Genomic DNA, 15,763 nt, shown 5'->3' on the forward strand with positions numbered 1-15,763 from the left:
CTCGGAAATTGGTCATCATCTACACCTCGATTCTGCAGACGCTGTAGCGACCACTCTCTTGTATCCGTGAAAATCTTTACAGATCATTCAGACAATATCCAACTCGCTGCCTTATACGTGCTACGTTGTTCCTCGCTGACAGGCTCTTTGCCACATTCAAAGGTCCAGACGTAACTTTCCGTCCAACGCGACTCTCCGAACGTGCCGAAGAAATCACCCGGACCCAATCTGATAAAAGCCACTATTTTCCTTTTGCAAAAGCCTCTTCGTCTTCTCGCACAACATCGCACACGCACGACACAATGGCGCCTGCAAACACTCTCCCAGCTTGGTCGGAGCTCAACGCCCACCGTGACACCATCAGCAAGTCGTTCGTCCTCAAGGAAGCCTTTGCCTCGGACCCGGACCGATTCAACCGTTTCACTCGGACATTCACCGCCCCCGGCACCTCAGTCGACATTCTCTTTGACTTTTCCAAGAACTTCTTGACCGACGAGACTCTCGAGCTTCTCGTAAAGCTTGCCGAGCAGGCCGGCGTCGAGCGCAAGCGCGATGCCCTCTTCCGCGGTGACAAGGTCAACTTTACCGAAAACCGAGCCGTCTTCCACCCTGCCCTGCGCAATGTAAGCGGATGGGAGATGAAGGTTGACGGCCAGGACGTCATGGATGTCCCCGGCGGTGTAAACGACGTTCTCAAGCACATGAAGGAGTTCTCCGAGCAGATCCGCAGTGGCGAGTGGACCGGCTTCACCGGTAAGAAGCTAACTACTGTTATCAACATTGGAATTGGTGGCTCCGACCTGTAAGTTGTCTACTGAGTGATTTCTTCATTAGAAATCTTGCTAAACCGAGTAGTGGCCCTGTCATGGTGACTGAGGCACTCAAGCACTATGGCGCCAAGGACATGACACTTCATTTTGTGTCCAATATCGATGGCACTCACATCACCGAAGCCCTCGCAAATTCGGATCCTGAGACTACTCTTTTCCTGATCGCCTCCAAGACCTTTACCACTGCTGAAACGACGACCAACGCCAACACAGCCAAGACGTGGTTCCTCGAGAAGACTGACAACAAGGGCGACATTGCCAAGCACTTTGTTGCACTGTCGACCAACGAGGCCGAGGTTACCAAATTTGGTATCGACAGCAAGAACATGTTTGGGTTTGAGAGCTGGGTCGGCGGCCGCTACTCAGTCTGGAGTGCCATCGGCCTGAGCGTTGCCTTGTACATTGGCTTTGATAACTTCCACAAGTTCCTCAGCGGCGCCCACGCCATGGACAAGCACTTCAAGGAGACTCCACTCAAAGAGAACATTCCCCTCCTCGGCGGTCTCCTGAGCGTCTGGTACTCTGACTTTTTCCAGGCCCAGACTCACCTGGTTGCTCCGTACGTCATGTGCACTTGTATCAACGACGAGTACTAACGAATTGCAGCTTCGATCAGTACCTGCACCGCTTCCCTGCCTACCTCCAGCAGCTCTCCATGGAGTCCAACGGCAAGTCAATCTCTTCCGACGGCTCTGCTGTTAAGTACACCACCGGTGAGTTTGAAACTATCATTCACGTCAGCGCATCCAAGCTAACAGCCAAGGCCCCATTCTGTTTGGCGAGCCTTGCACCAACGCTCAGCACTCGTTCTTTCAGCTTGTCCACCAAGGCACCAAGCTGATCCCAACCGACTTCATCCTGGCTGCGCAGTCGCACAATCCTGTTTCGCATAACCTGCACCAGAAGATGCTCGCCTCCAACTACCTGGCTCAGGCCGAGGCTCTGATGGTTGGCAAGACAGACGAGGAGGTGCAAGCAGAAGGCACCACCGGTGACCTCGTGCCCCACAAGCGCTTCCTGGGTAATCGTCCTACGACTTCGATCCTGGTTGGCGGCAGCATCGGCCCGGCCGAGCTGGGCGCTCTGATTGTCTACTACGAGCACCTGACATTTACGGAGGGTGCCATCTGGGACATCAACAGCTTCGACCAGTGGGGTGTCGAGCTGGGCAAGGTTCTGGCCAAGAAGATTCTCAAGGAGATTGACGAGTCTGGCAACGGCGAGGGCCACGACGCCTCCACTGGCGGCCTGCTGAGTGCCTTTAAGAAGTACTCCAAAATTTAGGAGATGTGGAGGAATGGCAAAAATATGATACAAATGAGTAATAGTGCAGAGTAGCCGAACTAGGCAATGCGAAGATGTACATGGGAGAGCTGTTGATGCCATGTGCCATGTGAAGCCAGGTCACGATGATACTGGAGCGTAACGACGGAGGCTGTTGCGATGAGGTGGTTGGAATGTAGCTGGATCAGATGAAAGGCCGGGGCGTTTCTGACGATGAGATTTTAGAGACTGCAAGAAATGTGGGATTTCCATTTTGTGAAGCTGGAAAGGCCCCCCCCCGTATGGCTGAACTGCGCAATTATTACGCGAATGTACTCCGTACATTGGGGGCAACTCCAAGGTACTTTGAGGGGAAGACACATCATAGGTATGGTAACTACCCCAAACGCCATGCCACGTCGGCCACATCTCCACCAGGCATAGTTGAATTACGAGAAAAGTTGAAGAATCAGAAGAAGCGTGAGGAATGGGGAATGTACAAGTACCTGAAAGTCTGGGCCGAAGTTGCCCATCCCACCACTGGGAATTCTTGGTCTCTTTTTCTTGAGGCATATCTATCTACTTACCAGTGTTCGATTACATGGGGGATGTGCAGAGGTGGAGCCTTGTTCGCGTTCCAGGCCGGGGCTGCGTGAGACATGTTGGAGGGAGGAACGTTTTTTCTTTTTTTACAAAAATATACAATGGTTCTTACTTGCTACTTCGTTTTTGAGTCTGGTTGACGAGAGAAAAAAGCGAGCCCTTGTGCTGGGGTTTCGTCCTCCTCTTCATGGAGCAGACGCTGGCATGGAAGTGTATATAAGTGAGAGAGTACATGGAGAGAGAGAGAGAGAGAGAGAGGGAGAGACGACAACTGGGGAGAGGGGCAGGCTAGGAACGGACCGTGTGGACAAAATATGCAGGTAGGACTCGAAAAGGCCAAGTATGCCAGGTGTGGACGAGTAGGTACAAGTAGGGAGGGATAAAAAAAGAGGGTTATCGTGAGGGGGGTGGGATGGCTGCGTGCATACGGAGTACACGGTTAGTTACTATTAGTTATAGGTTCTGCCATGTGTTGTGATGGACTGGGATGGTGGCGGGGGGTGCGATGGACAGGTGATGATGGCTCGGCAGTCTTGCTGTTCTCGTTGACATATGACGCGGGAAAAGTAGGATGTTGAAGAAGAGGAGACGAGCAGACGAGCAGACGAGGCATTTACTGATAGCACGAGCTATCACTCAAGCATGTATGCAATGGACAAAGTTTGATATATCGTGAATTGCACATGTTGAAACGGAGTAGGGCAAGCAAGTTGTCCGGGGATGCGGCTGGGGTGGGTGAGGCCACACAGTACTCAGTACTGGGTAAGTACGTACTAACTTATTACTCCGCAGTTTGTACAGATTACAAGGGAAACAGAACAACCAAAATACGGTGGCTTGCATGGCTTTGCGCCATCTTAAACGGTGGCTGCCCGATACACACCTTGAAGGTGGTGTGAAGCGGAATAGCCGAAAATGGATTACCGGGCAGCAAGCAGGCAGGTTGTCCAAGTTCGTTATCGAGTGGCGGCGCCGCCGGCTGAAGGGGAGAAAACCGTAACGGAAGACTTCCTGAAATGCCCCAGCTATGGATTAACTTTTTAACGCTTCTCAGGGGGGGGGGGGTTGAAGTTTTGCGCCAGTGAGGCTCCATGTTTAAAGCACGTTTTGAGGGGAAGGGTAAGTAGGGTACTCAGTAGGAGGGTAGGAGGGGAACAATGTCTTTGGAGTACGTGCGGAGCTCTCCAGCTTCCCGATGGACAGAGAAGGGGGCCATAACGCGGTGGAAAAGTATGTGTTCCATGTAACCTTGGGCTCTCTTTTTTTTTCTTCAGAGTCATGGGATATAGTGGTAGGTGATTGTTCTGTCCTTTTTTTGCACGGAGCAAGTAGGGAGAGGAGAGCGTACGTAGTACCGAGAAAATGCAGAGGCGGACAAATATTACGCGCACATGGAAGAAGAATATAGAAACAAGAGAAATCGTTCTAGCACAAAAGCAGCCGGCCTTTGTTAGCGCCGGCCGCATTACGGCCACAGGGATGACGAGATGCAGGCCAATAAGGTCCTGAGACTTGCAGCCGATGCAGGTGACGTCGCCAAGAGCGCCGGTATATACGGATACATGGGCCAAAAATGTGAAAATAGGACGGTTGCCCCCCCGTTTTTCTCCCTCTCTCTCTACTAACGGGGTGCATTTTTTACTTATTTGTTTTCCCGCAAAGCCCCACCGGTCGAATGATACGTTGGACGCGGATCCCGCTCTCTTCTGAAGGAGTTGCAAAGAGTTGCTTTGCCTCTACTACCAGTAATACACTAGAGACTAGTTAGTAGCAAGTGAGACCTTTTTTTCCCCCGTAAGAGGGATGAGAAGAATTGAAAAAAAAAAGCCTCCTCGTCAGCGTTTGGTTCGGGCACCCACGGGGAACTGTGACGTTATTTTGCATGTGAGTGGTGCATTTTGGGGGAAAGCTAGTAAAACTACTCTGTATGAGAAGCACATTTATCCCGATTAAAACCAAGTTGTGGATGAGCTGAACAGCAAAAAGACACACACAGAGAAAGAGAGAGAGAGAGATGATACAGAGGAATTTTTGATGCCAGAGAGACGTAAAATGGAAATGTCACGATGATTGGGTAGTTTGATACGCATACAGACAGTCTTGAACTTGCTAACCTTTTTTGTACGTGTCGAGTCGGAACACCATCATCCTTCTCCATAGAAACTGCTTCTCCACGGTGGCGACGGAGAGAAACGGCCGTTGAACAATTTAAAAAAAAAAAAAAAAGAGGACAATACCCCAGATTTTACAATTTTGCAATTTTTTCCTCTTTTGAGCAAAAACAATGATGGCATGCATTTTGTGGACAGCATTACATCAACGCGATCGGGTGAGAAGAGAATTTTGAAAAAAAAAAAAAAAAAAAGAGGTCCCCCCCCTTCCCGAGTTTGAGAACGATATGACGATGAAGGAGGGTCCTTTTTTTTGCGATGGAGGTTGGGACACGGACGGTTTGGTCCCTTTCGGTGTGCTTGGTAAAGTAACTAGCACAAGCCAAACGACGTCATAGTGGCCATTCCCCCCTTCTCTCTGGGAACCCCGCGACGCTATTGAAAGAGGAGGGGAAGGGACACTGTAATGATGGTTAGTTGCTCTTGGTCAGTCGAACCACCATCATCACCACCATCATCACCACCACCACCACCATCGTGGAAGTGGGTGTGCGGCCCTCGTAGGTGACAGGCTCGGGAGGCACGTTGCCTCATCTCTTTGTGTTACCGCACGGCAATGTGGCAGAGATGATGGATCTGGGCTTGGCAGGCAGGATGTGGCATTGAATTTCTTTTTTTTTTTGGCCTCTCTTCTTTGTTTGTGATGGTGACGGGAAAAAAAAGGTGCGGGTGACGGATAATGTCTTGTTCTTGCTAGATCTTTTCTTTTTAGACAGGAACATCTATCTAGAAACAATTCATAACATCACAGGTCCAAAGCAGCCGGCAAACTGCGGGCACATGTACCGCCGCGCGGGTATGTAGGTATACAGGGTGTTGTGAGCACGCAGGGTATCAGGACGTGTCTGTGTCTGTTATTTTTATTTTTATTTTTATTATATTTATTTTCATGGTTGTGCATCGTTGTCACACGGGCGTGAAGCCATCGTGAGCGATCCGCGGACGCAAATGAGCATGTTTCTTTGCTGCTACTCTAGCATCGTTTTCGATCGCCCTCGAATCCAATAAATAGGTGTGCATCGTGACAAGTCATGACGTTTCATGGCCGAAAAAAAAAAAGCCGGCGGTTCGGTACGGAATCACACACGGCACCCTCGGCAGGTGACTAATGACTAGGGGTTTCCTTATCTTTGAACCCCTCATCATCATCATCATCATCATCCCTCCTGTTCCTCAGATAGTGGCGCTGGAAGGACTGACAGAAAGCGGATCCCTCCCCCCCTTGGGTTACCTATCCTATCTATCTACCAGTAGGCACTTGGCTACTTAGCACAGCCTGATGCCAAGGAACATGACAGGGCCAAGGGCTTCGACCGGAGCAGAGGGGAACGGGCTGCCTAGATAAGTACCTACTTACAGCGACTCGGGTGCGCTATAGGTGCCTCGGTAGGGGTAAGACGGTGCTGTAGGTATCACCAAAGTAGGTACTCGGCATCTTTGCGCTCTTTGAGGGGTTTATTCAGTGACAGAGGGCGCTGAACCGATACTTGGGGGGGGAACCCGCAGGGCGCAGTTGGTGGTGCTGTGGGTGGGGAATGCGCTGAGAGGGGACCGACCTGCCTGACCTGGGTTGCCTGGGATGCCTCGAGTTTTACTGGTAGGCAAGCACGTCCTGCACATATCCGGTATCCGTAGGGGTTGCTGCTGCTGCTGCTGCTCAGTCAGTTTTAAGTCAGCCCCGCTCCGAAACGGAGAAGCTGCACCTTTTTTTTTACTGGTAGTCCTCAGGTCCTCTGTCTGCGCCTCTGGCCGAATGGCAAGGCCGTCGTCCGTCCATGCATTGGCCCCGCCGACCGTAACCTACGGTGCGCCCCTCTCTTCCCCCCTCGTCTCTCGATGCTGAACCAATCATGCTTTGCCCTTGGACGCCACCGTCATGTATTGCGACATGCAAAATCCGACCTTCGTCTTGGTGCTGGCTGTGGTCCCCAAGTCCCCCCCACCCCACACACGATACTTTGGGCCATTTTGGAACCACGGTGCGCCCGCCAGGGGTCTGACGTAGGTGCGAGCCCGTATCTCTCCGGGAAAATGACTTTTCTAGCTTTGGATTAGAAGAAAGAATAATTAAAAAAAAAGTAATTTTTCTGTTTTTTTCCCACCATGATGAAACTTATAATTTTTTTGGGAATAATGACGGGCGCCACTTTTTCCATCGCGTTCCAGCTCACGATCCGCAGGTACCTAAAAAGAAGACTCAAAAACGCAATCGTCCCTTATAAAGACTGCCATCCCCTCCCCGCCTCCCTCATTGCCAATTCCTTATTCTCAGACTCATTCCTCAACAGCCTTTTCCCCCTTCCCCTTTACGATATTAAACATCTCTTCCTTGTTGCATTCCTCGATTGGCCTTGCACATCGACTTCCTCCAACACTCAAGACTACCTATACACCTAAATTTGACCTATAAAGTCTACACCTGCTCTTCCCCGTCCTTCTCCAATCGTCTACTCACCAGACGCACACCCTACATTCTATACAAGAAAACTTCTATACAACAAAGAACCCCCACAATCACAACCTCCCTAATCAGCATGGCTCCCAAGGCTGTTCATTTCGGTGCTGGCAATATCGGTACGTTCGTCTTCCCTTCAAGCGCTGCACGCTGCACAACCTCAAACGGTGGCGTCTCCCGGCTTCCGCCGAAGAGTAGCGCTGCTCTGCCCCGCTACATGCACGTCATGGCAGCCTCAAAAAACCACCCACCACAACCAACCAAAACGCATCTTCGAATCACGATTGCTAACAACTAGGGTCCAAGGCCGCGGCTTTGTTGCCTGCTTCCTCCACAACTCGGGCTACGAGGTCGTCTTTGCCGACGTTGCCGATGCCCTGATCGACTCCATCAACGCCTCCCCCTCGTACCGCGTCATCGAGGTCGGCGTCGAGGGCACCACCGAGTCCACCATCACAAACTACCGGGCCATCAACTCCAAGACGCACGAGGCCGACCTCATCGACGAGATCAGCACCGCCGATGTCGTCACCTGCTCCGTCGGCCCTCGCGTGCTCAAGTTCATCGCCCCCGTCATCGCCAAGGGCATCGACCGCCGCCCCGAGTCGCTCAAGCCCCTCGCCGTCATTGCCTGCGAGAACGCCATCGGTGCCACCGACACCCTGGCCGAGTTCATCAAGAGCCCCGAGAACACGCCGGCGGACCGTCTCGAGGACCACGCCTCGCGCGCCCGCTACGCCAACTCGGCCATTGACCGCATCGTTCCCGCCCAGGACCCCAACGCCGGCCTCGACGTGACCCTGGAAAAGTTCTTTGAGTGGGTCGTCGAGAAGACGCCGTTTGAGGACGTCGGCATCCCCAACATTGAGGGCATCAACTGGGTCGAGAACCTCGCCCCCTTTATCGAGCGCAAGCTCTTCACCGTCAACACCAGCCACGCCACCGCCGCCTACCACGGCTACAACCGCAGGAAGCGCACCGTCTACGATGCCCTGCAGGACAAGGGCATCATGGCCGAGGTCCGCGGCGCCCTCGACGAGACCAAGGGTCTGATTGTCAGCAAGCACGGCATCGACGAGGCCGCCCAGGCCGCCTACGTTGACAAGATCATCAAGCGCATCGGCAACCCCCACCTCGAGGATGCCGTCGAGCGCGTCGGCCGCGCCCCTCTCCGCAAGCTTTCCCGCAAGGAGCGTTTCGTCGGCCCCGCCGCCGAGATTGCCGAGGCTGGCGGCAGCATCAAGTACCTCCTCGACGCCATCGAGATGGCCTTCCGTTTCCAAAACGTCGAGGACGACGAAGAGTCCAAGGAGCTGGCCACCATCATGTCGGACCACTCTCCCGAGGACGTCGTTGCCAAGGTCTGCGGCGTGCAGACGTCGGAGCGCATCTACCCCCAGCTCGTCGAGGTTGTCAAGCGCGTCCAGGCAGACGACAGCAGCGAGTGACTACATGGCTCGCGGGCTAAGCTCTAGGCTTTCTTTTGTGTCTTGTGGATACCCGGATGGCGTTTTTTTTTTTACTTACTTCTCACTTCCAATGAATTATGTACGGGCATGGCAACAAGGCGTTTTCTATAGACGACAATGAATAGCGAAAAAATGTCTTTTCTATAATGATGATCTCGAAAATGTGCAAACGTGAAGCGTACTATGCAAGTGTAGGAATGACAAGATGGAGAAGATTGAATGGTCAGTTGTTGTGCAACATGGGGTGGTCACGAGAGATGAATGGCATAAGGACGATATATGTGTGAGCTGACTACGCATGAGCAAAGTGTGCAACGACACGACGACACAACTCTGACAGCCTGATTTGAGGGCCTGCTCTTGCGTTTTCCTTCTTCCTCTTGCGTAGTGTGCCAAGGCCATGCAAAGTAATCATGCTTTGATGACGCAGAGCAGTGAGATGACGGCTCAACTTTTGATGACTAGTTGCATATGAACTGATTTGTGCGCAACGACGACACCACGCAACTTTGCCATTCAATTTTGAAAAAAAAAAAAAAAAGTTTTGATGGCTTTGCTTTTTGCTTTTTGTTGTTTTAACATCATTGTTCTAATTCATTCAAAGTAACATTACTTTGACTATTTCAAAGTGCCGCAAGTAAAGCCTGACTTTTGATGAATACAGACAAACTGGTTGTGCATTCTGCACATGGACGGAGACGACACGGCACAACTTTGATCTCTAGTCTAAAAGACCACTCTTGATTGGTTTCTTTTGTTAATGTGCGAAGTCATTCAGATTAATATTGCTTTGGTAATAGGAAGCGCTGAAAACAGGGCCGCATCTCTGATGACTACACATGAACGAACCGTGCATACATATGCATCGGACGGAACGACACGACACAAATTCGACCTCCACTTTGAAAGGTCACTATCGATTGCTCTGTTTTTTCTTCTCCTTTCCTAAATGTGCCAGATTATCCAAGTCCATATTGCCATGATCATCTGAAGCGCTGAAACCAAGGCCCAATTTCTGATGACTACACACGAACTAATTGTGCATTTGTATTGGACGAAACGACAAATAACGACTTTGACTGCTGGGTTCTAGATTCTTATCGATCTACTTTTCTTTTCATCAATGTGGCAACTCATAACTAGCGATGTTACACTCGATGGTCTAGTTCCACTGCATTGAAATATACATGCCTGGTCTCTGATGATTGCATACGGAGTAGTTGTGCATACCAGCACGGAACAACAAGAACCACGTTGACCACCTGATTGGAGAGTTGTAGTTATGCCACTCTGATAAGCCGAGTTTAAAATGGCACTGGAAATAAATGCCTGATTTGAATTTCTAATGATTTCACTATGAACTGATAAATTTTTGCAAGTACGGAGCTCAACCTTTTTAAAACAAGAGCAGAGGTGAAAAGAAGAAAAAAAGAATCAAAAGCGGCCAACTCGTCTACGATCCTAGCTAGGGTAAAGTAGTACTGCTACTCGCCATCTTCCTCTATTTACAATCCAACAGTGCTGAAATAAATGCCTGAGATGAAGCGTAATAAAATAACTACCGATCTAGCGCTGCTATTTACGTCGCACTGGCACGCAATCGGCCCCCAAATCATTCAAGGAAACTCGCCCCTTGCAGGCAGCATCTGCCATTCTTTCTTTGCACCTGCCTTTTTCGATAGAATGTTTGAATCAATGTCTCTGCTATTTTTTTTGGCCTATGTTTGGTCCCGTTTCGCCTTGGCCTTGGCCTTCTCCCTCTTCTCCCACCCCCCCGCCTCTCTCGCTAACGCTTTCCTCCATCGATCGCGTAAAATAAACATAGGGATACGGCCATGACGGCCTCGTGTTTGCCACCATGCCCGCGTCTAACCTCGTCGGCCCGTTCGTTGCCTGTCGTTGCCTGTCGTTGCCCGTCGTGGCCTGCCGTGGTCTGTCGTGGCTTGCAGGAACATGCATCGACTCTCTATTCTGGGCCCGATCCCGCCCGCCCTCCCTGAGGCTTAAAAACGCCACCACCAGACTACCAAAAACGCATGCATGGCTGGCGAGATATTGATACCAGAATCCTGTTATACGTGCCTTTATACACGCATATTGCTTTTGATGAAAATTTTTCCAGAATCATGTTGCTTGGCGGGACAAACATGCCGTCGCGAAGCGACACCAGCCTTGCCGTCGTGCATCATTCTGACATCGCTGTTGGACGATGGCGAGGACCCGAGAGCATCAGTCTCGCAGGGACGAGCAAATTTTTTTTTCCCACCGGGCTTGGAAGCAAAAGTTCCTGGATGGGCCGAGAGATCAGAGTGGCGGCACGTATTACGGAATGAGAGACATGCTACAATGTTGATGTCTCACGTCCGCACGTTGCATTACCCGCACGGCGTCTCACAGTTTGCCCGCACGGCGACGCTGTCTGGTTTCTTGTCAAGATGTATATATATAGGCATCGTTTCCCCAATGTCTCTGCTCATTGTCCTTTGTCTCAACCGCAACCACAACCGAGCTTCACTATCTAATCTATAGCACCACTTTGACTCATACACCATGCTTCAAACAGCTCTTCTCGGCGCGGCCCTCGCGGCCCTCGCGGCCGCCGACATGACCATCACCGTCGCCACCGACGTGCCTCCTCTTCCGCTTCAAACCAGCTCCGCCGTGCTTTCCGCCGCGGAGCTCTGGGCACAGAGCTGCCCCGAGGAGCTCGCGCCCCGGACGCCCTACAACGCCTCCCTGCTGCTCTCCAAGTACTCGCCCGAGTTCGACGTTACAGACACGCGGGCCTTCCCCCCCAACACTGTATATGCGTCCTCGGACAGCGTGGTGCGCGGCGCCCTCGAGGCCTGGGCTCAGCACCAGCACCTTGTGCTGCGACCCGACGAGGTCTGGTTCGAGGTCCTGGCGCAGCTCAACTTTTACATGGCAGCACATGCCGAGGATGTCCGCCACTTGTTTGTCGACTTTGACGGGCAGCAAGAGATTGTGGTCAAGGCCTTTACATGGAGGGATGTGATTTCGAGCTTCGCCGGCGAGATTCAGAAGCGCGTCAAGACCGACTGGCTTGAGTCTTGGATCATGCCCGGCTTCAGCACAAGTAACGAGGACGACGGCATGACCGCCACGGTACTCATGATGGGCCTCGTGAAGCAGTACTTTTCCTTCACCGGCGGCATCATTTGCGGACTCCCCCAAGTCACCCTTCTCGGCAGCAGAGAGGACTGGGCTCGGCTGCTGGACAAGCTGGACCGCCTGAGCGAGTTTGGCCAAGAGCCCGAAGAGTATGCAGAGAACTTGCGACCGATTTTCAGCCGTTTCGTCAGGACCTTTGACGAGCCAAACAGCGAGGAGATCACGACGTTTTGGCGCCAGATTGTGCGCGCCGAGCACCACATGACCTGCGGCAAGGGGGCTGTCGAGTTTACAGTCACCGGTTGGATCATGGGCCTGCTGCACTGGAACGAGCACGGCGACCTGCGCGTGCCGAAGCCGCACCCCGAGGACCCATACTACGCACAAAACCAACGCAACGCATCGGTTACGCTCGATGGCATCGACTACTACGGCCACGCAATGGACAAGCTCCCCGTGGGCTATGCCAAGGTGCCGATGAAGATGCTCGACTTCCCAGAGCCCGGTACCAACAGCGACGCCTACCTGGTGGCAGGCAACATTGGCGTCAACCGCACGGCGGGAGTGGACGGCGGATACACGCGCGCGCAGCCCATGAGCTCGTGGTTCCTGTACGGACCTGTGGACAAGAGCTACAGTGGCACCGGCGCTCTAGGCAGCTTCCAGGAGCTGCAGGCGATGGCGGAGGGTATGGAGGTGCAGCCGAGCTGTCCCGGATACCAGCCTCCGTGGAACCCGACTGATGAGCAGTGATGAGGTGACGTAAAAGTACGATGGCTATTATAATGATGATGATGAGTGTAGTTTGAATAAAAAATTGGATTGGCTTGCTAAAGAAGCATGAATCGCGGTGACGTTGACAGGACACAAGCCATGTAAGTGGTGATTGGTCGCGGTGTAAGTGCTCGTATGTAAAGTTGTTCAGCTCTCCACGCCACATCACTCTATTCTTGACAGGCCCAATGGTTGAGATTCCTCAGCTCAACGCCTCCAAGTGTATCGTGAACATCGACGCACCCAGCTTCAACATTTGTAGCGTGAACCCATCGTGAACTTTAGCGGCTTCCCCCGTCTCCACCGCAGAATGCTGACACGGAGGGGGAGAGGCGGCGGCGACGGCGGCGGCGGGGGGGGGGGGGAAAGAGTCTTGTACATAAATGGCAGTGCCCGGCAGCGACTTTGGTAAGCTCGACAAGTGACCGGCCTCTTCTTTTTTTCTCACAAAACTCCCATCATAATTACGCTCCTGACAAAAGAATATCAGAGTAAATTCCATTTTTTTGGGTTCCTTTCTTTTGAAACAAAGTCATGCCCCTCATCAAGTTTTATCGCGCCGACTACTCCTCGGCCGGCATCACGGATGCCGTCCTGCGGGAGCTCGAAGCGGCGACGGGCCGGCCGCTCGCCGAGCGCATCGACGTCACCCTGCGCAGCGGCACGCGCGAGCCCGACTTTCTCGCCGTCAACCCCAACGGGTTCGTCCCGGCCCTCGTCCTCCCCAAGGAGGGCGACGAGGAGGAAGAGGAGACGCTGTGGGAGTCGGCCGCCATCACCATGTACCTCGGGGAGACGTACGGCGTCGACGCGGGCCTGTACCCGGCCGCCACCACATCCTCCTCGTCGTCGTCGTCGGCGGGGGGTAGTAGCCGCCGGCGCGCGCAGGCCGCCAAGTGGATCGTGTGGTCCAACGTGAACCTGCCGATGCACGCGCGTCAGATCAGCCGGGTTGTGCACGGGCCCAAGGACGACGACGCGGCCGTGCAGGCGCTCCGCGAAAAGGACGCCGAGGCGGCGAGGGCGGAGCTGGGCAAGCTGCTCCGGGTGCTGGACGGCGGCCTGCGCGGGAAAGAGTACCTGCTCGCGACGGGGTACTCGCTGGCCGACACGCACATCTGGGCCTTTATGAGCTACATCAAGATGCTCGGCGTCGACCTCGACAGCATGCCCGACCTCAAGGCGTGGATCGACCGCGTGGGCGCGCGAGAGCCGCTCCAGGGTCTGTAGGTCAGATGGTAAGGAGCAGGAGGGAAGAGAAGGGGGGAGAAGGGAAGAACGTGAGATTTTTTTTCTTGGGGAGGAGAACTCGGCCGCTCTATTGTAGTTGCCTGTCCTCGGCCGGGTTTCAATGGATTTGTGGTGGCTGTGATGTGGAAGCCAAACTGTCTCTTCGTTCGTACTTGGAATGAGAAGTAACGGGGCAGGCAGACGAAATGTTCCATCTGGTGGATCACGCTGACGGCAATGTCAATCGTTGTAGGAACTGTATCAGCATCCTCAAAGGATTGATAGGATTTGAAAAGCCTGCTCTACGGGTGTGGATCCCATTCGTTATAGTACTTGCTTATATGTCCTCGCGCTCATCTACAAGTGCAAATCAGGAATCAATTAAGGTATCATGCCTATTGTGTAACATCATATAGTTTCATGCAGTGCTGTCTGCTCTCCCGGCTTTGATTGCTCGCCAAGCACATACTGCTTCGCTTCGCAATCTGTCGACTCGCCACGCCACTACTCCAAACTAGAAGACGCCGACGTTGTGGCCGATTCGTAGGCCACCCTCTTCCTGGGCCGTCTAAGCCTATCCCACACGGCATCGTCAGCGTCCCTCGGGTACTCATCATCCTCGACCGTGTCATCCCGTACACGCTTCTTGGGGCTCCGCAAGCCTAGCCCCGGAGACTCCTTCTCGGGCACGACCGAATTCGAGGGGCGGTGGATCGGATCAAGCGCCGGCAGCACGAGCAAGATATTGGAGCCATCGGGGTATCGCGGATGACGTAGCGTCACGGCTCGCCCCTCGTCGCGGGTCGCTGTATCGCTCGGGTGTGCCGGAGGAGGCAAGCAGGCTCGTGCACCAGAGTAGGGCCATGAGAATGCATTTCTCGCAGCGAGGTCTCGCGGCGGCCGTGCAATGTCGTGTCGTCGTGGCTGTTGTAGGCAGACAGATTGATGGGCGGCTGCACGCAACTGGCTGCCCCAGATGCTGGTTGCCTGGACAACCTTCAGCCACTGATGGGTGCCGAGTCGATAGAGCAGAAACACAATTGATCAGTGGCAACTGTAATATATATATATGTATACATAAAAAAAAAACGAATTTTCAATTCAGTTGAAGTATTCCTAGCTTTCGATAGTCGCGTGCGCATGCAGTCTCATGGTCGCATACCTGATGCTAGTAGGATGCGGCGCTGAAATTCCAAACCATTTATAGAGCAGCTCTCTCAGTCGAAAAGGCCCTGGTTTCGGCTCTGTCTTGTGAGCACTTCAAACTTCCATCTCACATCTCCCGAACTGGAGATTTGATCTTCGCTGGAGGTAGCCTGCATCGTCGTAAATGGACAGGTTGTCAGTGTATCGGCAGGCACTCAGCCTGAGCTAGACCATTTGTCTTTCCCCGGATCTAGGCTCGCTATTATTTGGCTGGCGTTGAATCTCGGCCGCTGTGTCTGTGGAAACAAGTAGAGTTTTAACTCTTCTAAAGAAAGAGGCCTTTAATTCTGTCTTGCTAGCGAAACTACATGTATCAATCGATAATCTTTCGAGGGCTGGCGGGTTAACTAACACCCAGATCCTCGAGGTAGCGTTATGGTACTTGCGTGCGAACAGCAGCTACCTTGTGGTCCATTTCCAAGTCGTAGCGTCCTACACTTGCATGAAATACAAGCGCTGCACAAGACGCTGGTTATGCGCATGACAAAGGTGTAATCAGAAACTTTGCAACATAGGCAAGTCAAGCTGTCATGCTCCCATCTACTACGTAGATTAGTGCCTATGCTGGAGCAGCGCTTTGCGTGACCTGAACACGAGCTTGGATTCCATCGTGGGAATATTACGATAATC

At 52.7% G+C, this 15,763-nt stretch overlaps 5 protein-coding genes across 5 annotated transcripts; 4 read left to right on the forward strand and 1 right to left on the reverse strand.

The window, feature by feature from the left end:
• Window positions 1-302: 302 nt before the first annotated feature.
• On the forward strand, window positions 303-2,114 carry V2A60_009285 (glucose-6-phosphate isomerase; the record flags this gene model as incomplete). Its single annotated transcript, XM_083260552.1, has 4 exons — window positions 303-802; window positions 856-1,389; window positions 1,437-1,543; window positions 1,594-2,114. The coding sequence occupies 4 exons, from the start codon at window positions 303-305 to the stop codon at window positions 2,112-2,114; spliced, it is 1,662 nt and encodes a 553-aa protein (XP_083116678.1).
• A 5,287-nt stretch (window positions 2,115-7,401) lies between these two features.
• V2A60_009286 (mannitol dehydrogenase C-terminal domain-containing protein) lies at window positions 7,402-8,770 on the forward strand (the record flags this gene model as incomplete). Its single annotated transcript, XM_083260553.1, has 2 exons — window positions 7,402-7,441; window positions 7,629-8,770. 2 exons carry the CDS (start codon window positions 7,402-7,404, stop codon window positions 8,768-8,770), a joined length of 1,182 nt encoding a protein of 393 aa, XP_083116679.1.
• Window positions 8,771-11,341: 2,571 nt separating this feature from the next.
• On the forward strand, window positions 11,342-12,676 carry V2A60_009287 (DUF4419 domain-containing protein; the record flags this gene model as incomplete). The annotated part of the gene is made up of 1 exon (XM_083260554.1): window positions 11,342-12,676. The coding sequence occupies one exon, from the start codon at window positions 11,342-11,344 to the stop codon at window positions 12,674-12,676; it is 1,335 nt and encodes a 444-aa protein (XP_083116680.1).
• A 555-nt stretch (window positions 12,677-13,231) lies between these two features.
• Window positions 13,232-13,927, forward strand: V2A60_009288 (glutathione S-transferase family protein; the record flags this gene model as incomplete). Its single annotated transcript, XM_083260555.1, has 1 exon — window positions 13,232-13,927. One exon carries the CDS (start codon window positions 13,232-13,234, stop codon window positions 13,925-13,927), a length of 696 nt encoding a protein of 231 aa, XP_083116681.1.
• A 504-nt stretch (window positions 13,928-14,431) lies between these two features.
• Window positions 14,432-15,249, reverse strand: V2A60_009289 (uncharacterized protein; the record flags this gene model as incomplete). Its single annotated transcript, XM_083260556.1, has 2 exons — window positions 14,432-14,932; window positions 15,205-15,249. The coding sequence occupies 2 exons, from the start codon at window positions 15,247-15,249 to the stop codon at window positions 14,432-14,434; spliced, it is 546 nt and encodes a 181-aa protein (XP_083116682.1).
• Between the last annotated feature and the right edge of the window lie 514 nt (window positions 15,250-15,763).

This window comes from Cordyceps javanica, chromosome 6 (genome assembly GCF_051103115.1).
Source record: "Cordyceps javanica chromosome 6, complete sequence".
NCBI classification, from domain to species: domain Eukaryota; kingdom Fungi; phylum Ascomycota; class Sordariomycetes; order Hypocreales; family Cordycipitaceae; genus Cordyceps; species Cordyceps javanica.